Genomic DNA, 24,232 nt, shown 5'->3' on the forward strand with positions numbered 1-24,232 from the left:
AAATTGTCTATGTATTCATAATAAACCGTGATTTTATCGCGAATATAAGAGCGAGAAAAGGAAATTACTAATCGTTCGTTCATTAGGATTTGTTACTATGTCATTATATACTAAGGCTATGAATAAACGTTAAACTATGATCGTTAGTGCGCCTATTTATTTCTATTTCAATACGATGTAGTCTTAGTCCGGGAAAAAATTATCGTTTATGTTTTCAGTTTGTTAAACAAAATTTTATGAAAATGATCCAACTATGTACATGCTTACAAAAATTAATTTTCTTATTAAATATTTATCCATCACCCTTGTATGCGTTTAATTGATTAACAAATATCAACATACTTCGATTGTGATGTAAAATGCAAACAGCACAGTTGACTGTGCAAAGTAGTTGCACAGGATATGCAAGTATATTTATTTAGGCACTAGCGTCAGAAACGTTTGGTTCATAATCAGGATCATCCTCGTCGTCGTCGCCCTCCAAATCTAGATCATCCAGATTTTGAAACAAACTTTCATCTATCTTAACGGAATCTAAGAATTAGAAAGTCAATGATATTACATTTCTGTGTATACCTTGCTGTAAATTAAATAAATTAGGTATTCTAAAACAATACCATCATCTAAGAATTTAAGATCAGACTGATCCAATGTTTTATCAGTCATAAACAGTTCCCTCCCTGTTAATTTCTTTCCTTCCCGCTCGGCCATTTCCCTTCGTTTCGTATATCCCATTTCTTCATCAAATTTCTCTTTCCAGCTTAAAAATGTTTCTACGGTAACTCTTGTTCCTTCAAACTTTTTCTGTAACGGTATAAATGATATTAGTCTCATTTAATTGCAGATTCCTCAAGATCAAGTATATTGTACCCTTTCTGCTTCTTCTAGTTCTTTAAGTTTCTTTGCTGCACTCTCTTCCCTATTTAATTTAATTTTATCCCATTGTACATTAAGCCACTCTTGAGCAGCGCTAACTAGGGTAAATACCATAACCATTCCTAGGTTTTCATTCATTTGTTCTGTTAAATGTTCCTTTAACTTCTCATCATCACCCTCCTCAAAATTCTCTTGATCTTCTATGGATATAAGAAGAGGTTCATCTGGGTACTTTGGAGTGTAAGTGAATTCTAAGCAACAACTAATACCATTCCCAGACTCAGCTTCATACTCTTCAGTTTTAATTGGGATAGCAAATATGTAAAACGGTTCTGTAGCTAAAACTGTAAGAAACTTCAGTTTTCAAGAATCTCAAACTTAAAACTGCAAAGGATTTACAATGAAAACAAGTTTGCAGGTTAAAATATAACGCTTTCATACTTTCCAATTCTCCACAGTAAATTGATTCCAATGCTTCAATCTCATTACGTTGCTCGTCTTTATAATCCATGACGATTAGAATAAAACCGATTCGTTAAGAGATTCTTGTGTTAGGTATACAACTGAATAATTATAAGAAAGCACAAGAAATCATGGTACGACAATAACATCAACGGCGAAGAGCGATGTGCCGCAAACAAGAGTTATACCGAATGGAATATGCACCAATATACACTGGGTGTCTCATTTTAAACGAGATAATATTAAATTATTTTAAACTATATTATTTGAAGTAATATTTGAGTAAAACTTATTCTGTTTCGAGCACAAGTATAGAAAATAAACTTGTATACCGATGATTTCAAGGAAGAGACCTTAATTACACAATTTTATTTGAAAAATTTTTTTTTGAATTTTATACTCTTCTTGGTGTCAATCGAAGCGTATTTTAATTCTCTACAAATAGTATTAAGGTACTTAGGTAAAAAATTCATTAGTTCAAAAGATATCCTAGGGAGAGACCTCGAGGCTCTCCCTGTCTCTCCCTAAGATATCTTTTGAATCGATGAATTATCGACCCCAGTGCCTTAATACTTTTTTGTAGACAATAATATAGTGCAACAAATTACGTTTAGAAAAATATATAGTTCCATTTTCAAATCTTTGGAACTCCTCCACTTCCGGCACTAATAAATATATCACACGATGCTCCATTCAACACCATTCAATTTTCCCTGTGCACGTGTATGTCTGATACAAAATTGATTATGCAATCATCATTTCTGTACAAATTCTTTTCATGTACCTGAAGGTAACATAATTAAAGGTATGCACACATAAAAAGCGAACATCCTAAGATCACAATTTGCATAATCACGTAGAAGATAAACTATAATTTGTAATTTTAATTAAAGTATCCTAACAGCTCGATACTATCGTTGTATCAAACATACATTCCCTTCGCCCTGTTTTCTTTTAATCAGTCAGAAACGCTAATTGCTTCGAGCAACGCGAACCTCTTGCATCAGGTAAGAACAGGAAAATCTAAGAGCAACAGAATACGCGGGCAAAGCGGAAAGAAGCCTGCAGCTTTAATTCCATTACATCAGCAACAAGGTTCTCGACATTGATTCGAAAGTTGCAAAAAGCAAGCGTAAAGGGCCAAGGAGCGAAGGTATGGCGAGCAGGAGGGTCGGTGCGCGAAGCTGGTAGCGCGAAAAAGCTTTTTGCAGCGGATTTAACACGGACAGAGGCCGTCAGGTGGCCAAGAAAGCAGGCAAGCGCGGAGCGCAATCAATACGCTCGCAGAACGCGGCGGTGCCTCGTGCGCGGCAGCTCCGGCTGAGCTTTCAGTCGGACGTAAGCTCGCGTCGAAAAAGCTCAGAAAAGTGTGCTCGCTCGTTCTTTCCGCCGCGTCGCACCGGATCGTCGCGAGGCCACAGGGTGGTGGACTTGTAGTAGGCGGTAAAATGGCGACCGCGATACGAAACAAATGACTTTGATCGAAGAAACAACGCGAAAGCTTCATTGTGATCAACTCTGAACACTTACGGAGACTGTATTTCTATGAAGAGGTTCACTGGCGAGCTCGACTCGCTGCTTGAAAAAGCGCCGTCCAAAACTACTAAGGACTATAGGAAAAACTAGCCGCGGCTAATATTCGCGTATACACAGTTCTCGCAGGTGTACGAATCGGCGCGATGATCGAATCAATGATAAAAAGCTCCGGGCAGAGTTTACTCGCGTGTCTGCACGAGGACGCGTGAAGGATTTAGGCCGGAATTCCGATTATATCGACCGTGGATCCTTTTCGCTACGAACACCGATATAACGGACTAATGGTATTAAAAGGTCGCGTGTGGTGGTCGATTCTTAGCTGAGTGACGATTGCTTGGGTCGGTACCGGCTTCGATGACCTGACGAACCTTACAACGGCTACGCGGATCCAGTTACGCGATCATGCATTTGCACTTCGAGAAGAATAACAATGCCAAGTGCGACTGCAACATCCTGTCGCTTAGCTGGATGGGCAAGGTGCCGGACGAGTCGCCGGAGGTACGTGACTTATTCTTTTGTCAGACCGTCGATGAGGTCTCTTGATTAGGCGGATATTAATCATAAACACCGCTATGAAACTTTTTAATTGACATTTTGCCAGGATAGAAAATCTAAACTGGTTAGCAAAATACTTAAAACATGAAATGGATAAGCACTACTGCTTTACAATTTAATTATAGATTATGGGTGACCTTCCTTTCAATTACATTTTTCTTTTAATTACACACAGCATACCTAACTTTTGTTATTTCAAAGCTTTAGTAATTGCTTTTCATCAGAAAGCCTATTATTAGCGTTCCGGTAAGTAAAGTGTTAACACTGTGTATACACTATCGCTCAGAAATATTTGATTACATGTACTAACATCCATAGATATTTGACACTTATAGAACTTGAGATGAATTTAAAACAAATTATCAAATTTTTGTGCAAATTAATTTCTATTGAAAATATAATAATTGTCTAAAGAAATACTGTAAAATTTTGAAAAGGAATTTAAAATTAATTTCTAATTCTAAAAACTTCATTGAGTATAAATCCCAAGCAAATACTAGCTATTTGATCTATTGCCATTGTTCTCATATGAGAACACACAATTTTTTAGTTAGATAAACGCAGAGAATTCAAGAAACGTATCGAATTCTCTGGTTACATTCGATGCAGCAGAACCGTAGTGTCTAGGATTTCGATGACACATATAACCATGAAAAACGACACTTTTTAGCTTATTTAACGTCCCACTTTCGCGTTGTTGAAATAAGTGACGACAGACACGAGGATCTAAAAATTCATGTGAAAATAGCTGAAACAAGCTTGATTTACTGCTAACGTAAGCTTATCACCTTGTTCGGGGATTATTGGTTCGATACAGTAACATACACTCGTGTTCAAAACCGATACACTTAGTTATTTTCAAAAATCATTAATTACCCAAATTATTCAAATGATATAGTCCCATTAATACATATAATTAATGGTATACACATTAGTTTAAAAAGTCATAAAAAAAAATTATGAAAATTTTACGAATATCCGAAAACTAATTTCAAAGTATACTATACATCTTTTCTCGAAAAGTTAATAATCAGCAATGTTAAAGGGAAAGAACCGAATAAACAAAATATGCACTTCAAATGTTTTCTGTGAAAACTTGGCACCTGGCAAGCTGTTTTTATGCGACTTTCCATTCAAACCAGGCGCACCGAACTGAACACGGTATAAAGTTTGATAAATGAGAGGAAATTGTTTATTTCCCAGATTTTCGTGAGGTTGGAATTTATTCAGCATTATAGTTTGAATGCACGATATAACAAAACAAATATGTTCTCTTTTCAATGTTCAAAAATTTGAAAGCAACAAAACTACTACTAGCAAACACGTTAAGAATTCTCTGCGAAGTATAAGAGCAAACATAAAATGGTAAAAGTCATAGATTCCATGAAAATGTGCGGTCGTCAATGCTAAGAGGTTCATGAAAACGCGCGAGCGAGTAGAATGTTTGAACGGGAGCTAAGAAGATCGCGTAAGCGTTGAATCAATTTGCCATGTTCCCTGCGAACCGGTTAAACTGTCATTTTCCCGTGACTGGCATCGAACATGGCGTGAAATTAACACTTGAATGCGTTCATCCGGCAATCAATACAGTTTGGTGTAGACAGGCAAATTGCCGCGTGCCGGTTCGTTATCAACGCGCTATATTTTTCGCACGAGTTTCCTTAGGAAAGTTTCTCAACGCATTCGACTACCTTCTTTACAAGAACATAAGCAGGAGAAAGGTGCAACTTTTCTCATTTCACGATGCACCACTTCAATTATTTCTAAAATTATAACAGCTGGAAAAATATTTTTTTAATTAGAGGTACCTTGTATAAAGTAGGTTATTATGTAATCATAAAATATTTTCTATTGTTGGAGACGTTTACCTATACTACATACTTAAAAAAAAAAATTAATAATTTGTAATATATTTCAAAGTTTCGATAAGACGCCAAATGTCGCGATGATCATTGACTCATACTACTGATTTAATGTAACTGCTAGGGGTGCCCGAATAAATTATATAACTAAATGAAAAAAAGGTTAAGAAAAATTTGTAGGGGCATTAATAGGTAGGAAATAGGAAGCTTCAAATTGAAAAATGAAGTGATTGTATTACGAGTAATTGCAACTGTAGCGTGTCTTACTAAATATGGATATTTCCACTGTGACGGTCAACACGTCAACGCAGTAGAAATAACTACATGTAGCGCGACGCAGTAATTTCTCTCGCTCTTTCATTCTACTATTTGCGTAATTATGGCCTGTACTATTTTTAAGATATGTAATATTTTAATTATAAAGTATTGGAAAATGAATATAAAGTTAAAATTCCCCAATTCCCCGGAGAAAGCCCCAATTTCTTGTTCAATTTTAATTGCCCTTTTAAAAAATAAAAAATTTTTTAAAATATCATCTAACAGGCCTACGTGCAAACGATTCATTTCTACAATTACTTGAAAAAGAAAGCTAAGAGTAGGAAACTTTAAGCAATTTTCTACGTCGACCTGTTTAAAATGATAAAACCGCGTACGAAACAAGCCACAGAAGATCTTCATAAAACAACGTACCTTGCGTTGAACAAGGCAAACTCTTCTATTTTTATCCAGTAGCGTACGGCTGTAAGAAATCAATTTCCAAGGCACGGAGGAAGAAGCTTCTCGGTTTTAATGCATTTACTACAGCCGGCAAAGGGAATCTCGACGGTAAAAGAGAAACGCACTAAGACATCGAGCACCAGTGTCGCCAGGGGATTAATTATTGAAGTTGCTTCGCTACATCGAGGCGTAAACCCCTGGCGAATACCTGGTGCACGCAATATTTCAAAACGAACAAGAAGAAGAAGAAGAAGAAGTCGAACGACTGTCTGCTTCTCCTCCTCTGTTCCTCTTTCAATTTTACGAGCGTTAAAGCGGTCGTTGGCGAATGAGACTTGGTCGTCCCGCGATTCAGGGGTTAATAATACCGGGGAGAATTTCGGGACCACATCAAACGGGGGTTGGAGAGATTGGAATCCGTCAGGGTGAAGCGGATGCTGGATGCTGGAGGCGGCTTAGCTCGAGCAGAAATTCGAAGGGGTGACACGAGGTGTACGTGCGTGCAGCCAATTCGATGCTGAAGATGAAGTTCGTGCTCGGTGTCTCGAGTAGATGTCCTCAGGACCGACGAATACCAGTCTTTCCTCCCCTTCGCTTTGTTGCTTCGAACGCAAGAACGCTTTGAAATGACAGTCAAACGGTTATCCCGCTTCAATTGGAGAGGAGAGATTACTTGCTTTCGAAATGATTCACTCGGATCTAGCATTTTTCTCGATTCTTTTTCCCATAGACAAGGCACTATGTATGCCATCAATTTATGCTCGTTCGAGTATTTTATTTAACGGTGTTTCGAGACACCGAGCACAAAACAGGCGTCTAAAAGCTGGCAAAAATAACCTTAAGGTCGATTTTGTTCGATGTACGTCGATCTAGGTCAGGAAGTAGTTAAACGCGGGAAACGTGGACGGGTCGTCGATCGAATCCCGTAGAAAGGCCGTCTGTCGAGTGTCCAAATCGACTCTATCGTCCGTTCGTAACCCAATTATTTTTCCAGTAATAGAGGGACAGGATTCGGGCGCGATCCTTTCTGATCGTCTCACGAAAACGGCTCCAGGGGCTCGTTAATCAACGATTAGCTACGGAAAGGGAACGACCAGCGGGAGGATTCGTCGATCGGGGAACACAGGAAGCGTAATTAATTCTGATCGATTGCGTCCCGTGGCGCATCGAACTTTGCCGATCGAGTTAATCCTGCTTAAGCATGGACGCGTTTAACTTAAAGCTTGCCTCGATTGTTCGTTCAACGACCGTACGAATATTCTGCGCCCATGCACCTCATTAGACCGGAAGTTAGGTGTTCGCACCTTTGTTCGAAAGAGAAATTTTTTCATAGAGCCTTCAGACCTTCGTCGTTTTAAAGACACAATTTGAAGAATAGTGCATTTTCAAATTACAGAGAATTTCAAAATTTGAAAATGTAAAATGGTATTAGAAAGATTGTATCAGTAATTATGAGAATTAGTATGATCCATTAGAATTATTAATAAAAACGTTAGGTAAATTAAATGCTGTTCGATTTCCTGGAGGTAATTTAATTACCTTAAAATGTTGTATCTACAACTTCGTTCTACAACTTCTATCTTATACCTCTGCGGATAACTTTTCCAAGGATGCGGTTCTCACTTTACTCGTGCAATTGAATCTGACTTTTCCTCGAAACTTTAACTTTTAGCAAAAATTCTTGGAAACATATTACTACCCGAAGAATATTGGAAAGACTATCAAAGGTTTGGTTTTGAGTAAAATCTCACTCTTAAGCTGCAGCAATCTTATTGTCGAGAGGAAAATGTCAGAAGTACTCTTTGTTATAAGAAATTTCAATTTTTCAACTTTCTTTCATGTACAGTATTGAGCATAATAGGCTTTCCCAGGAAAGCTTATATAAAAATTATATTATTTTTATTTCTAAATCACTTCTAATAATAATATTGTAAAAATTAATATTTTTAGAATTCCCACCTCGCCTATATCGCCATTTTTTCTAAGACAACCTATTTTCCTCGATACTGTACACTTGAAATTACAACTAAACCTATGCAACATCGAATAATATATTTTCTTTCTACGAAAATATTTCATGGCGACTCGGTAAGCACCATAGATATTCCTTCGAACGTTATCCAGACAGCTTTTATTAACTCACCAGTGAACCCGTTATTCACTCCTCTGATTAATAGGATCTGTGTCCCGAAATCTGCACTAGGCTGGCACGAATAGCGTGACAAAATATGGCCACGAGTTTTAAACACGTCTAAGCTGGTGAGTTTAGGTATCGCACGGACGAACGAACGCGACTTTCCACATCGAATGATGTATACTCGAGTTCCACGTACTTGTCGTGGATTGCGCTTGAATCGATACTCTCATTATCGAGGACCGTTTTACCTTCGGTGCGAGCACTGTTCGCGGTTTAATCGAATACCATTGCCTGAAAGGTAGTTTTCCATGTGCTTCTGTGTCATCGCTAACAGAAGAACGAAACGAATGTTTCTATGGAATTTTTCAATCATTTCTAATACTTATTGTTCCCATTTAGGATTGTGCAGTTACCCAAATTTTCGATTGCCCCTGTTACCATTACAAAATCGAAAAATTATTGAAGCGATAGATTCCGAATGAAAATCATTCGATCATCTTCTTTCCTTTGAATTTCGCAGTTACTTCGTCACTTGGCGAATAATACTTTTCAACGCGCGAATCAATTGATTCGAGTTAAGTCGATTCCTCGTTCCAGCCTGTTGAATAATTTAACTTCGATACTTAGGAAGGTCGAAGAATTTTCAACGAGAAAAGCTCGAAAGGAAACGGAGGATGAAGAAAGTATACGGAAGGAGAAAAAAAATTCACCGGAGAACCGGATGTCATTTAAATAAGAAATCTGATCCATCCCGTTTGCTCGTCGACGGAAAGAAAAACCAAAAAGTCGCGAATCCTTCTACCTTCTACCTATTCTTGCACTTAACCGAACACGAAAGGTAGAACTATCGAGTCGTTCTTAACGCTATCGAAAGTTTGGCGATCCGATTCCTTTCGAGGATCCATCAAGACAAACGGCTCTATTGTTCTCCGGGTTAAGCCATCGCGGCTCTTTGTTCCTCTAGGTAGCTACTCTCTGTGCTTCCCGTTTTATAGTTACAATCTTATGCGAGCGATTTTACACGCTCAACAAGGCGAGATTGTTAGCGGGGAATTGCAAAGAAATTGCGGAACAGTTGGCTACTTTTCTTTTGTCAAGTTGCTTCTCTTTTGGGAGATAAAAGCTAACCCTTCCGTAATTATTTCGTCTCTCTCCTTTTTATGTTTCTTTTTTCTTGCATTTAAATGATACAATGAATGTGGATAACGTTTAAATGAGAATTGCTTTTTTATTTTTCTGGGGAGAAGGTGGAACTACCTATTCATGGAACTGTTTTTAATTGCTGTTTTGTTCTTGTTTCTCCAGGCTGTTGAGAGTGTGAATATTTTAGCTTGTATAAATGTTACCTGGGCAAAATGATATTGTGTAATTCTTAAGAATTGCAATTACTAAACGTTATTTTGAAGTACGAACCGGAATTATATTTTTACTTAATTTACAAAATTTTAATTATTGCTTCTCATCTTGTTTTATTAATTGTACCTCGAAAATTTGGGATATCAATTATCTTTGCCAGAATGAACAACCGTGTTCACAAAATATTTAATAACTAACGAATAGATCGTAAATGAAATGATGAACAGGATTATGAGAGCAATAGAATCGAGCAAGATTGCTTCGTTAATTTTATCGGGAATAAAACTGTAATAGGTTTCCTGTTGGCTGTGCTGCGGCGATGATGAACACTTTAACGAGAAGAAAGCCCGCGACAAGTATTAAGTTTCCCGAGAAAATGAATACCCAAGCATTCGATTACTTCTCCGGTACAAGTTTCCATTGAAATGGATTATATTTAGCATCAAATTATTTACGAGTATACCACAGTTATTGTGCAATCATGGATTCTATAAAATAATGAATTTTTATTTAAAATGTTGCATATTATAATAAATTTCAAATCTTTTTTTTTTAAATCTCTGATTGGTAAAAGAATCTATGAACCTTTGTCGTCCATTAGAAAGCAACATTAAAAATAAAAGATCCTCATTATTCCTCGGACAGATGACTCTCCCCGAACTGTCAGGAACTTAATTGACTTCGACAATTCTAGTGCAAGCCTCGTAATGTTCACCCAGCCGAGCAATAAGCAGTCAATTATTCAGGGAACGTAATTACCGCGTCGATAATTATTAAACTCTAATAACGTTCTAGCACAGCACTTTCCACGTTAGTTCCTCTCCTTAACTATCTTGGCTACGAATAAAACGATATCCTCCATTTCCCAGAAGCACCCTCGGATCAGGTTGTACAGTTTCACCAAGTTCAGTGACACTTTTCTACCTACGCAGGAAACTCGTCGATCTACAACGAACTGGCAGCCATATCGGATATTCGATATCCTTTTAATGGACAGGATAAACTGCAACCGCGTAAATCGTCACGTTGGTTTGCAGAATATCCTGTTACGTGGAACCAGACGTATTCATATGTATATATTTCCTTTTTTCATGTAAAAAGATGGTGCGCTATTATTTTCTTTGAGATAAATTGAGCTTTGCAGTTGGTTTATGGTCCTCTATCTTGGACGAGAAAAGGTATGAATAAATTCAATTTTAAAATGCAAACACAGGAAAACGTACTTGTACGTCTCTGCCACAATCAATAAAATTTGTTTTATCTAGACGTTAAAATGAATGAGTAATTATATTTTTCAGTGTTTTAATCAAGATAATACCGCGTTAAATAAAAATGAAACTAAGGATAATGATATACAAAGCGTAAGACGAGAAGATTTTAAGGTATTAATTTTTCCTGTGTATTAAAGTACATCAAAGTATAACAGTCTTCTTTAACCAGATATTTTAATTAAAAACACTCTTATACTTTAATCCGATATTTCATAAAGAAAAATTTATAGCTATCTTTCCTAAATCTCCCCATAAAAAAGCTTCTAATGTTTTATGTTATTCAAAGCACATGTACATCAATTTAAAAATACGAACACGTTTTGGAACACATTTTTGACATTTGTGAAAATCATCAGTATTTTATCGCGACACCAGTGAACTATATACATTAGAGGCTTTCCATCTAATAACATGTAAAAGGGTAAAAAAAGTTTCTTTGTTCGTGTCACGCGATCTCCGCGTCGAAAGCGTACAGTTAATTGCCGAGTCAACTTATTGTTCTCGAGTAAGAGTCAATATATACGAAGTAGACAGAATAAATTGGGGTTGAAGGGTGCAATCAATCGGTGGGAAGGATGCCAGCCATTAAAGATGCAGCTCAAGTGGAAGGAAACATTGTTTAACGTTCCTCGAATATTTCGCAATATTTTACGACTGAATATACTGGGTCAGAAGAGACCCATTATTGACGTCAGAAAATTAACTATTCTGTAAGGTAATAATTGAAATTAATGAAACGAATTTTTGTAGATTACATCTTTGAATTTTCTCCCCTACAAATTTCGTTGTATGTATCTCCTAAAAATACCCCCCCATAATTAACGTCCACCGTAACATCGAACAATCTATTGTTCCCGTACTTTAATGTACATTGAAAAATGAAATCCTTCACCCTAGTCTCGACTCGAGGAACAAAGGTCCGTGTAAAAAAAGATGCGTCGCTTCCGTAAAAACGGGTGTTTACATCGTCCCTGTTATAAGGGAAACGAGGCATCGAGTTAATTCGCCAGCCTGTCGCTTCCTTTTTGTGCGATTGAAAAGAAGGCTGGACCTTTTGTATCCGTCGTCAGGAAGGAAAAGTTCGAGCGGTTGGTAGACGAACGAAGGGATCGGATAGCTGGCTGGAAATCCGCCTCGAGCTTGCTGCTTATTTTTCTAAGGGTTCCCGTTGGCTCGAGTAATTACGCCTACATATGTATGACAGGTCTGAGGGTGAAACCCTTGTAACATTGAAGCCCCCGCCGCCACCTGACGCAGCCACGCTTTAAGTGGAAACGTTACGTGCCGACGAATAAGTGTTATCAACCATCGTGTTTCGATAGGCCTTGCTGGCCATTACAAACGATAAAGAAAAGTAGAGATTGAAAAATATTGCTAGTTACCGAACTATCAATAATTGAGCAGTTGAAATGGTAGACGATGTAACCACCCTTGTTCATAAGTTGTTGAACACTTAATATGTAGTTTCAGCTTTAGGTGAAACTCATAAATCCATCAACACGGAATTAAGACTCTTTTTAAGTAATTAACAGCCATAATTAAAATAACCGTATACGACACAGTATAATAAAAATTTAATTTTTCAATTTAACATGGTAAATGTGTTAATAATAAACTACTCTGAATTAGTACGGAAATTCACTTTTTCCTATCATTAAAACTCGTTTCACAATTGTATATATATAATAATTAATTGCACTGATTCGTGCATGAAATAATTATCTGAAGATCCAATTTATTCCCATTGTCAGAAGGAAATTATTTTCAACATCATTAGTTATCCTTTTAGAGCTGATTTTAACGAACATACTTCTATAATACTATACATATACAATTTCTTAAATTTATTAGCTTAATATAGGACAAGAGGCAACTGAATAAAAACGCATAGAAAATAATGAGAACAGGTATTCAAATTATGAATTCAAGGTGAAATTGCTGCTTACCGTAGAAGTACAATCAAACATCGTTTATTAAGCTCGTTTTATTGAAAGTGTCCTTATTTCACCCATACTTTTAATGCGCGATAAAAGTAGGTATATATTTTTACACACGTATTGTACTTTACAATACTAAAGCCTTGACAATTCAGCGTGTTGACAATAAATATATGGCCTCGTAATAGATGTGCCTTTCTATGCATTAATTCTTAATATGTCCTTATCAGGAAAATGAAAGGTTAATGAAAAATGAATGTGCAAACGAGTTCAAGCTTATGTTTGAATTGAGTAGTGAATAATGCATAAAACAGTTGATTACACGTAATATTGTTTTCATCTACGAAAAATCTACAAAGGGTTCCAGTGAAATTTATTAACATTTCACATGATAATGTCATATTCAAATTTTAATTTCTATTAATTTCATTAAATTTTCATGATTTATTCTACTTATAAAATTTATAATAAATTGTCGTAACAATTTTTGTATACAGACAATTTAATAGTGGCTATATCAGAGGTGCTTAAAATTCGTAACCCGGCTACATGTCACTCGTAGCACTTCACAACCCTAACTCCGATGGGTGTGAAAATCAATGCGTGAAGTGTTCTCTTTGTATGCTTCATATGTGTGCATGTGGTTTGCACAAGTGTGTGGATCATACGTGGGGTTGAATCGAAATAAAAATTCCTTTTCGTTCAAGCTCAAATGTTTTTAAATCAAATTTTACCACAACGATGAAATATGAAATTATTATTCGTTGAATAATAATGCCTGATCCGAGGCACGTATGTCCAGCAGAATATATTGAAAGGAAGAGAATGAAAACGTAAAACAGTCTGGAAAACCGCAAGCTTATGGTTCTTTTTATGAAGCTGTCTTTATGCAAATTGGACTTTTACACACTTATGACGTTCACAGTGATACGAGCGCACTGAGTATATTTTGTTCGGCTCTACTGGTTCATTTACAAAAACGTACGAAATTTTAATTAAATGTAACATTACTCTGCTTTTCTGGCGCGTGAAAAGGCTCGTCGGTGCATTTCTCGTATGGGATTTGACTTTCAAATTCTTATTAAAGCATGCGTTATGCATTCAAAACTGAAACGAAACGTGTACCGAGATATTCGCTAAATTCTCACGTTTAAAATAATACGTGTCGTCTGTATGGGAGCTTTGAATAAAAATTTTCATAACGAGCTTGAATCATTATTGCGCAAAATATTTCAATAGCTATTGTTGTCTTGCATTATAAGAATGACCTAAAATTTTCAAAACAATAATTTTAATAAATTCTTACTAAAACCGAGAGTGTCAATGATTAGTGGTTAAGGCCAGGAAACCCGGAAATTCGGGAAGCCTACGAGAAAGGGAGGGAGAAGAGCGAAATATCGCCATTTTCCCTAGAGAAGTCTACCATGCACGGAACTGTACCAAAGCTTTCACGAGACACGTTAACGGTGATAAAGATCGTTTCTCTCTTATTTAACAGGACGAGGGATGGAAACTAGACCGTACAAATTACTACCAGGAAGGATGGTTGGCCACCGGTAACGCTCGGGGGTTGGTAGGGGTGACTTTTACCACGTCCCATTGCCGGACAAGGGCCACGGAACTTCCGCTCAGAGCAAATTACAACCTCCGTGGACATCGTAGCGAGGTAAGTTTTATTTCTTCTTTACTTTTACACGCGTCCTCCCTTTTATTTCTTCAATCGTTCTTTTCAAACCACCGCACCACCTAATATAGCCCCGACGTTTGTAATCTCCGGTATTTCAGTGATCTCCGTGAAAACGATGGCAGCTCTTGAAACGTTGATTCGATAACTTTTCTAGTCAAGGCTACGAGTTCTTTGATCCATTAATCAAACTTACTACTGTGTAGGTTCGTAACTAATTTCACGAACTTTCAATCAATCATCGTACCAAAATATACTTCATTAATGATTCATGAAGATCTTTAACCCCATCTAGTTGAAAGAACTATGAACTTTTGTAATATTCTAACACAGACAAATATGGCGAAATAATAATTCTACTGCTAAAAATTCTGCTCAAATGCAAATGTAATTATTGCAGCAAAATGAAATGAAAATTACAATATACGGGCGACAAGTGGAGGCACGAAAATTGGAAGCATATTGAGTCTCGAAAATCACAAAAGCAGAATAGTCTTCGAACAATGTTGAAACGAAGCATGAATGGAGAGACTAGTGGCCAGTTCTCTATTATTCTGACCGTTGCCCGTGTATTTTGCTCTTAATCGTTCTCTACACCTCGATGATCCTCCAAGAAAGGATCCACTGTACGTATAAGTGAACTCGCTGAATGAAACTGCAACTTAATATACCTTCCACCAAGTGTGCATCGCACAATTCCGATTATTTCACAGACGGCCGGAACAAAGACGAACGAAATGAAATGCGGTGAGACGAGTCAGCAGCAGAATTTCGAGTTTACGGTTTAACCCTCTACTTTGCGGGACGTGTTATAAATTTTCTGTTTGCTTGTAGTCGCTCGTCTCTGTCCGAGATCATTTATTTAATCCTATCTGTTCTATATTTTAAAATTATGTTACAATGTTAGTGTCCCACTCGAGTAATTAAACTGTTAAATTTTAAAATGCCCTAACTCTCAACCCTCGGACGGCGGACCATGGAGAGAGCCATGATTTGAAATTAATTTAATTTTTCATTTCACATTTTCATTTTCTAAATTTTACACTGTTCTTAGGAATACGACCTAATTTATCGGCAAAGTAGGAAAAATTTTCCAAGCACGTCCAAAATACCCCCCGAGTTTTATCGGTGGCTCGCATCCATCCAATTTCTTTCTCGATTTAACGCGGCCGCGTCATGTAATGGGTTGCTATGGACTGGGTTCTGTCAGATAGGGTGTATACGCGAGCACAATGTTCTCTGGATGTGTTCGATAGCTTCTCGCAGGCTTCATTCCACGCTGCCGCAAAATGGGTTCTCGATTGAAAATAGCTGTACAGTCGTATCAAGACCGTACCTGTCAATGTACCACACCGACGCTACTTGTTAGTTGTGAAGGGTCAACGGTGTACCGTAAAATTAGGACCTTGGGGACTGCAAGATAGTGTGTGTATTATGTAAAAATTAGAAATTTGGAAATTAGAAAAATCTTCATAATAAATCTACCCGAACTTAATTATTATAAATGAAATTTCAGTTTCATAAGGAAATGCAAAAGAAATCAGTACATTGAAAATAAATCTGTCATTTATAGGATGCTTTAATCTGAAGAAAAATCTATTTTTCGTGGTTGACCGGTTAAAAAAGTGGTTTAAAAGAGTAAAAACCGTGCGACGAAGATGAAGATGCGTTTTTCTTTCGCATGGAATATCTCGATAACGGCGAAGGATGTAAAAAGAAACCGAAGTATATCTAACATCAGTTTTTGAGCGCTATAAGATGCCATCAAAAGTTTATTTTAAATATAAAATTCCCTCGTAAGCACAAGCATCGTCGTATGGTAAAGTCTTTTAGATGTTGCTTTTATGCAACTTTGTGGAGGAAAAGCTTCCATAACAAATGTTCTTTCTCGTCGAATTCAATCACTGTTATTTTCAATGTAATAAACTTGTTTAAGATTCACTAATTTTTGAACTGTGTTATGAAAATTTTCCAAATTTTTAAATTATATTCCAGGAATTTTTCCAATTTTGGAATAGTGGTAAAGTTTCCCCAATTTTAAATTAGTAGTCCAGGAATTACCCCAATTTTCGAATCCTGTTACAGTAGTTTCCCTAATTCCCAAATCGTATTAGTATCTTCTAAGCAATGTTGTTTTTCCCTGTTCGAATTTCCACGAAAACGAAGCGTGCATTCCGGCAAGAATTAACCCTAAGATCGCGTCAAAGAGAGTTTATTTCATACATTTTCGTGTAAGTTTTCATCGAGCGTAAACCGGGTGCAAGCAACGCCGGATCCTTTGTCGAGGGTCTCAATCGATATTAAGCCGTGGGCTGTTTTAACGAACCGCAACTGTTCCGACTCGGTGTCGTGCAACTCTATGAAATATTTCGCAAAAGATTCATAGCACCGGAGCACATATGCAAACTTTACGTCGGCCAGATTTCGGAATATTAATATTGCCGGTCTCAAATCGCTGGATTTCCACTTTCCACCTTCATTTCCCCTCCTTTTACACATTATTACTTCATATTTCGCCTTCCGCTTTATCATCCGCCTCGAAAAGTCTTTTACCCTCTTCAACAGAGTGTCCCATTATGAAATGTTAGCAACCTGGCTATCAATTTTATATAAATAATTCTAAAAGGAAGAAGCTTCTACAAAATCCCTAGAGAGTTTGTGTTTTCGGTTGAAATGGGTGTTTCCATCTGGAGGGGTTGCTTTTGGGTATTTTTAGACTTGACAATTAATGGACCATAGGACTTTAATTAATTATTTTTAATAAAAATTTCAACCCTTTAGTTCGATTATTTGGAAATATAAATTCAGAAAAGTTTGTTAGAAAGTTTTATAACTGCACATTTGTTCACGTAATTACACGTTCGGTGGTGTAATTTTCTTACAATTTAATTGATTCTACCAGCACATCAAAAGTTGTCTTAACATTAGTTGGTGCTTTCACAGGCGAAGCACTTTGCATTTCAGAGTTACCTGACGATGCTTCGAATAAGGTTGTAGAATTCGTGTTGCTGTTAATTAAATCCAGATCAAGCTACGAAACAGCGTGTAGTATCAAAATGCGTGTTCGTGAACGAGTTGCGTGTTCAATTATCGACTTTGAAACATCCATGATCGTTTTCCTTCTTTGGGAACCCCTCAGGGAAAGTAGAACGTGAGATAATTTCGAAATACCAGTGACCAGAGAATTCAATTTAACAAGAAAATTTCAAATATAATTTCCTTTCGATAATTATCCTTTGTATAGAACGCGTGATAATTAAATTAACACGTTTGATCTTACGTGGGTTACCATTGACCCAGAAGGGACTTTACATGAACAGGAATATTATTTAACGCAATAAAGATAAAGAGAGACAAACTGAGAGAAATTTCGAGTAGTCACCATCGCGATATAATTGAATTTTCTAATATAACATTTTGACCTGAGCTTACTTAACTTCGGTCGTAAACTTGAAACTTCGTATAGCGTTGAAAGTTTGGAAACTTTGAAATTGTCAAGTATAATAATTCTATTCGAATAGGAGTGTCAAGAACATCAGGGATTTTATCTATCTTTAATTTAACACGAATAAATGTTATAATCAAGATCGAAATTCACAATATTCTAATAATTGAAAATTTTGAAAGAAAAAAAAAAATATTTCATAGTCCATGATTTTGAGCAACATACCACGTGTAAGTTGAATCAATATTAAGTTGAGGATACTTCTAAAATGTACTCATTATTACTTAAGAAGGATTTATTTGCGCGTTTTCTTTTCTTTTTCCGTGAATCATGACAAAGGACTAGAACGTGTCTTTTGCGTTCACTTCGGTCCACATTTCAGAGTTTAAGGGTAGCCGACATGGTATCGATCTGGCACGCAGTGCTGTTTTAAGACAGTGGCTCTCAACCCTATCTTCAAAGGTATTCCAATTTCAAGCGCTTTCGATTCAAGTGGCTTCCTTCATTGTTCTTGTTCACTGGGGGGTGGCTCTGTGTATATCATTTACGTTATTTTCCCTTTTCATCGCGAACAGTTGATTCGACAGTTGCAAATTGGACACTTATGCACACATTCTTAACCCTTATCTACCACTGATGTCAATTTAACAGTAAATATCTTGCAATATTGTTTCAGAAATATTTGATGAATATTTTGGTAATTTTGCATTCATGAATAGAATGCAAGAACTGTTTTAACTAATTTTTTATTAACTGCAATTATAAGAATAATATTAAAAAATTTTCATCTTTTCAAATTCCCCAAACAATAAACTAAGTTTGCATTTCTCGAGAATGGAATTATCAAAATTGTCTCGCAATCAACCTCTGTCTTATCTCTGAACCTTAATGACGTCTAGATGGTAACATCTTTGAATCATTGATAACTCATTATCGACAGCTCGTATGTGTCTCAAAGACGTGATGCATAGGATCGAGACATCCATCATTATTCTAGAACAGCGACGTTGGATTCCATCAAGGTGTCACTGATTATAATGCATGTTCTGTGACTTGTCAGTGAACGAATGCTAAGCCAATTCTAGGACGCATTATAATTCTCATAAATTTCTAAGTAGTAACGTGATTATTGCAACGAGAATACCAGGAATTGATCGTCGGTGAATGAAATTTTAACAATCGGTTCCAATGAAAGTAATCACGATCAAAATCATATCATTCCGCGAACGTTTTCACGTGCAAGCAGACTTTCACAGGTGTAAGCTCGTATTTTCAGTTATTTCTGTTCTAGGCCGTACCATTCGAACGTTTGCGAATCGATATCACGATTATACATGCTAGTTGTGCCGTGGATGATTAGGCTAATCGAGCAATCTTCGTGTTTTCTCACTGTTAATTTTTTCGCTGGTCTGATCCATGAAATGGTACTTTTGATTTTTGCAGATCCACACCCTTAATGATATTGCATACGAATTTCTTTACTAATTTTAATTATAATTCCCAGTGCGTTTCGAATTTACGATAATTGTGCTTTAAAATGAGAAGCACGTGTAATTTAATAGAAAATGCTTCCCCATTGGAGATCCTACTGTGCAATAAATTAGAACATTCCTCCAGAGTGCAGTTAGTTTTCAGTAAAGAGATATTACATTTGAATTGAATTATTATTTCCATTTGCTTAATGTGTTTCGTTTCTAAAGCGATTATTTTTCATGAAATATAATTAAAAATTCGAGAAATTTATTTTCAGAAGGAGGAAAGAATTCCTACAAAAAGAGCAAAGCTATAATTTCTAATAAATCTTCGGAATCAATTTTCTCGATTCCCTATCAGAACCATGTTGCAGTAGTTTCGCGAACAAATTCAATTACAACTCGATGTTTAATGGTGGTAATAACGAACGACTTTAGCAAAGAAACTTTCAACATTTACCCTGTACCTTCTTTTTAATTCGTTCTAATTAGTCTTTTCATCATGCTCGGTCATGCATTTTTCAATAGCCAAGAACGCTCGCCTTCGTAGGTACACCGTGACTGTATGTAAGACGAATCGATAGTCTTTTCGTAGGTCGTCAAGCTGAAAATTCAAGTATTATCAGTAGGACGGTTTACGTTGGAATGCCAAGAGTTTGGCCCAGTTTATAGCCCGAGAAAATAGTAGTTCCCCTGAGGGAGTGACAGCAAATAGAATAAAAGGCTTCCGTGTAGAAACAGTGCACCTTTTCGAAACCAATTGCTATGCTTTACTGCTAATGCCACTGTATCGAGCACTTCAACATCGGTGCCAGAAGACAATTTCAATTGCAATTTATTTAAATCCACTGACGGATCAATAAATGTAATTAGAAATCTAATACAATTTAATTGATTACAAATATATTTAACAAAAATTGTAAGCTCAACATACATGACGTTTTTTGATTGAATTTATCTTCCGGCTTTCTGCAATATTCCTTTAATATTCCACGTAGCCATGTCTCTTTACTCTGAAGGTTTTAGTTCACGGCATAGACACGCGTGTTTACAACATCAATCCCGAAGGAGTACCATTTAATCCTATACAAGGAGCTTTCGGTATCTCGTTCGCTGTTGTTCGTGTCGAATCGAAAACAGAATAGCTAATGATATTGCGATTCAGATTAGTTCGTGTAATAGCCGGATAACGAATAAAAAACTAAGCACATGAATATTGCAAAACCGAGAGAGAATTTAGAGAACAAGAGATATTCAAACATTTCTCTAAAATCACAGAATAAAATATAATTCAACCTCTTCATAAAAGGAATAATTCAATTACCTATTTAAAATCATCCCTTTATTTCAGTTAACAATGAAGCAAACTACAAAAATGTATCTCCATTCATCGATTGCAAGCTTGAAGAGCTAAAAATACATTAAATCTATTTTTCAGTATCATAAAGCGATCCGAAACAAAAAAATATCATTTTCCCTTTAACAAAGTAATAATCCATTGTAGCATTGATTCACGGTAAAACTCGAAATAAAAATAGTACCATCCAATTCCGCGTAAAACAACCAGACGCGTTATTTATACCACTCCGAGAGGTCGTCGATTTGTTTGTAAAACCAAAAGAGAAAAAAGGTGTTAAGGTAATAAGGCCAGTGGCATAGGTCGAATGAAATCTCAAGCAGGAGAACTTGACTGGTGGCAAGGTTAAGTCCGGGCCGAAAGGAGATGTAAATGTCGAAACAGGATATATCCACGCAACGTAGGAAATCGAGCCAAAAAGGGCAGGGGGATCGCTTCTTCCAGATACGTGGCGCATACTCTCACCTTGACACTGAAAAACCTCACCCCCGCTGTGTGCGGGAAAAGGAACGACATTGATTTAACGAAACGAGCTCGCAGAGAAACATTACGCCACTTCTGCCGCAGCTTTTACTGCAATGCATATTAGTCGTTCGATGTGTCGCGAGGCAGACACCTTGAGAGAGAGAAAAAAAAACGAGGGTGGAAAAAGAAAAGTCGAGTCGCGTGAGCGGCGGTGGAAGAAAACTCGTGTTTTATCAGGCAAAGAACTTGGCCGGAGTTCGTTAATTGACGATACGACCGGAGCGTCTAGTTAACTAATTCTGAAGGGGGGGAAAAAGCACGAAGAAGTGGCGGCAATTACACGGTCGGAAGACGAAAAAAAAAAGCGTGGCAAAGAAAAAGAAACGAGATGCAGAGATAACTGCTCTCCGAGTGTGCTCAAAGGATTATGCAACTGGGATCTAAGCAAAATCCCCCTGGTATTTCTGTATGGCGTGGAAAGTGTGAAACGCCGGGGTACACCGTGAAAATTAAACTGAAATATTTACGTTGCGCGAATATTATGCGAAATATATGTTAGGCAACAGAATTTCAGAGATTCTGCGTAATTACCGTACTACCGGCTAATTGCGCCTATTATAGTCCAATCTAAAGGGGTGCGATATGGAAATGAAGGAGGAAAAAATTGTATAAAAAATATATCCAGTGAACGTTGGATTTTAATTTTAAATAAATCCCGAATCAATTATGAAACAAAAGAATTTCGTATATTAAAACGAAAATATTAAACAAAATTTTAATTATAACTATTTTATATAAAATTAAAAAAAAAAAAAAAGAAAAAGGAACATGTACTATTGCGAGCTTACACGATAGTTACATCTACGAAGAAAGCTCTTTCACCGGGTTCCTCGGAGAGCTTTCTCCATTAAAAATGTTTTACCTCACCCTCGCTGAAAATGTAACTTCGCGTCGAATAATCTGCTTTCAACATTGTGTCTCGTTGAACGACACATATGTGTGTGTGTCTTTGACAAAAGAAATGGAGACACGAGAAGAAAGGAGGAACGAAAGAAAGGTAGCAGAGGACGACGACCGGAAGCGTACGAACAAAGGGCAGACGAAGCTTCCGTGTCTGGTATTTTTCACGTCCACCTGCTCGATAAAAAAATCTACACGTCGATGGATAAAATACCCTGATGTTTGTGCACAATGTCGGGAGTAACAGAAAATGAAAGCCGATAATTGTGGGCTTCGATCAATGTTGGATCAATGGAAGAAGCAAATAACGATCGCTGGACTCTTCACCGTAGTCCATTATCTGTGAACTAGCTTTTACGTGCATAACGACCGATCGCCATTCCCGAAGGCAGAAAAGTCGAGACCTATAGATAATGAACGACAAATAGTTACCCGAGAGGATGTTACCAACTAGAAATCGACATTGCAGATTAATTACTTTCTACATGGTTGCCCAATCGATCTCTGACCATCTGTTCTGATACAAAGACAAAGGGAGGAGGGTTAGAAACTTGGGTAATTGTTGCGAAAAAGCAAGGAACAGAATCACGAACGTAATACGAGTGTTAAGAAGATATTTCAATCGTTCTGTACACACGATGGTATATTGGATCGTAACTATCGTGCGTTAACGTAAAGGAGCAAAAAAGGTTGAGAGGGTTATTGATGGTTCGGTGGAACGCTTTTCACGGTACGGAAATTTTCCATCAGCTCACGTTTTAGTACTCCGTAAGCTTGCCTCCCTTTGTAAGTAGGTACCCCTGATGATAAATCATGTTATTACACAGCTCCAAGACTTTTCTTGGATTCGCGAGATTCGGGAGCTACTGTATGGATGTCTCGTGTGACGAATTTCTTCGTCGACATTGTAAATTGAATATGACTGAATGGATAAAAGAAAATAGAAGAACTTTGAAACACTTGGTGTATTTCCCTTTCTCTATAAACATTATTCGTTAAAATTTTATTGCACATTAAATTTATTTGTGATTACTACTATATCATTATTTAAACCTCCATTTCCCACATACTTTTAAGCCCCTATAAAAGCCTCCATTACCCTGTTATTAAACTCTGAAGTAATACATATAACTTCATTATGTGGAGTTCATTAAATTAGCAAGTTTGTAAAAAATGTTCGCATTCGAGTTGTTATCAGACTCACTGGGGATAACAATATTTTCAACTTAAGTAACTTTCTCTAACGCGAATATGATTTTAATCTTGATTTAGATGACAGGTAAAAGGGATGGTTGTCATGGAAGTATGTAAATTGTTCAAAGTAAAACGATGATACAAAGGTGATCAAATGATAAATGTATCGTATTCAAAAGGAAAACAGAATATCGAGTATTTTAATAACGTGATATATTGATTGTGAATATATTTTCTCATTCTGTTGAAACGAAAGCATTACGAATGGAATTAAAATCGGATAAATGAAATCAATTAAAAAAAGTTAATTTTTTCAAAAATTGCTTCGTATAAAGTTTCAGAATCCCAATTCCTATATTCGAAACTTTTCATTCAAATCACGAACAATTCATTTTTATTCGGATAGGACATCAGTAACATTGGTGTAGCTCATAAAACGAATACCTATTCCACTATCGAACACGATATTCCATCGTCCGCTGATTTATCAGCAGAAGTCATTTCCCTTTGCATGAGCATGAACAGTCAAAGTTCGGTGTAACGATCGTGGTCATAATAAAAATCTGATCAATGGCGGGGATGAAAAGTATGTTATATAAATCGTGAGAACATGACTGGCCAAGAAAGTCGAGCCACGATGTGGATAGAGTAAAGGCTCTGATCGATAAGAAGCTATGGTCGACTGGAATACTCTCGTGACAGCGAAACCGTGCAGAATGCGAGATTGTGGGAAACGTCTGGAGCAACCGATATACAATTCGAAGACGTCGTGAATTCCTTCTTCGAGGAAACATCGTTCTCCTTTCGAGATTTATACGAATATCTATCCCTGGGGCGCTGTTATATTACGCGAAATTCCACGTACACCTTTTGCTAAATTAAATAACTCGCTCGAATAACGAGTGATATCTATGTTTGCTCGTCGAATTAGCCGAACAGGCAACTG

General features: G+C 36.9%; 2 protein-coding genes across 4 annotated transcripts in view; one reads left to right on the forward strand and one right to left on the reverse strand.

Moving 5' to 3' along the window:
• Positions 1-48: 48 nt before the first annotated feature.
• LOC117604192 (RWD domain-containing protein 1) lies at positions 49-1,519 on the reverse strand. 2 transcript variants are annotated; one of them, XM_034324040.2, is made up of 5 exons: positions 1,318-1,519; positions 1,146-1,220; positions 871-1,076; positions 618-804; positions 49-534 (listed from the first exon to the last, which is right to left on the reverse strand). In XM_034324040.2, exons 1-5 carry the CDS (start codon positions 1,385-1,387, stop codon positions 419-421), a joined length of 654 nt encoding a protein of 217 aa, XP_034179931.1. In that variant the 5' UTR covers positions 1,388-1,519; the 3' UTR covers positions 49-418. The 2 variants fall into 2 exon arrangements, with proteins under 2 accessions (XP_034179931.1, XP_034179930.1); XM_034324039.2 differs by having other exon boundaries at positions 871-1,220; positions 1,318-1,518.
• Positions 1,520-1,862: 343 nt separating this feature from the next.
• Positions 1,863-24,232, forward strand: part of Tusp (WD40 superfamily protein Tusp) — a 32,685-nt gene continuing 10,315 nt past the window's right edge. The window contains exons 1-2 of one of the 2 annotated variants that reach the window (XM_034324034.2): positions 1,863-3,372; positions 14,208-14,375. In XM_034324034.2, the coding sequence (XP_034179925.2) occupies positions 3,277-3,372; positions 14,208-14,375 (264 nt within the window). In that variant the 5' untranslated portion in view covers positions 1,863-3,276. The remainder of the gene's footprint in view (positions 3,373-14,207; positions 14,376-24,232) is intronic. The other variant, XM_034324035.2, reaches the window with a different exon arrangement.

Source organism: Osmia lignaria, chromosome 11, assembly GCF_051020975.1.
Source record: "Osmia lignaria lignaria isolate PbOS001 chromosome 11, iyOsmLign1, whole genome shotgun sequence".
In the NCBI taxonomy this organism is placed as follows: domain Eukaryota; kingdom Metazoa; phylum Arthropoda; class Insecta; order Hymenoptera; family Megachilidae; genus Osmia; species Osmia lignaria.

Coding starts and splice junctions, on each gene's coding strand:
- LOC117604192 (XM_034324039.2), bottom strand. CDS start 1,387: ATGGATTATAAAGACGAGCAACGTAATGAGATTGAAGCATTGGAATCA. Junction 805..870: donor AACTAGAAGAAGCAGAAAGG/GTACAATATACT, acceptor ATACCGTTACAG/AAAAAGTTTGAAGGAACAAG. Junction 535..617: donor TCTTAAATTCTTAGATGATG/GTATTGTTTTAG, acceptor TCTAATTCTTAG/ATTCCGTTAAGATAGATGAA.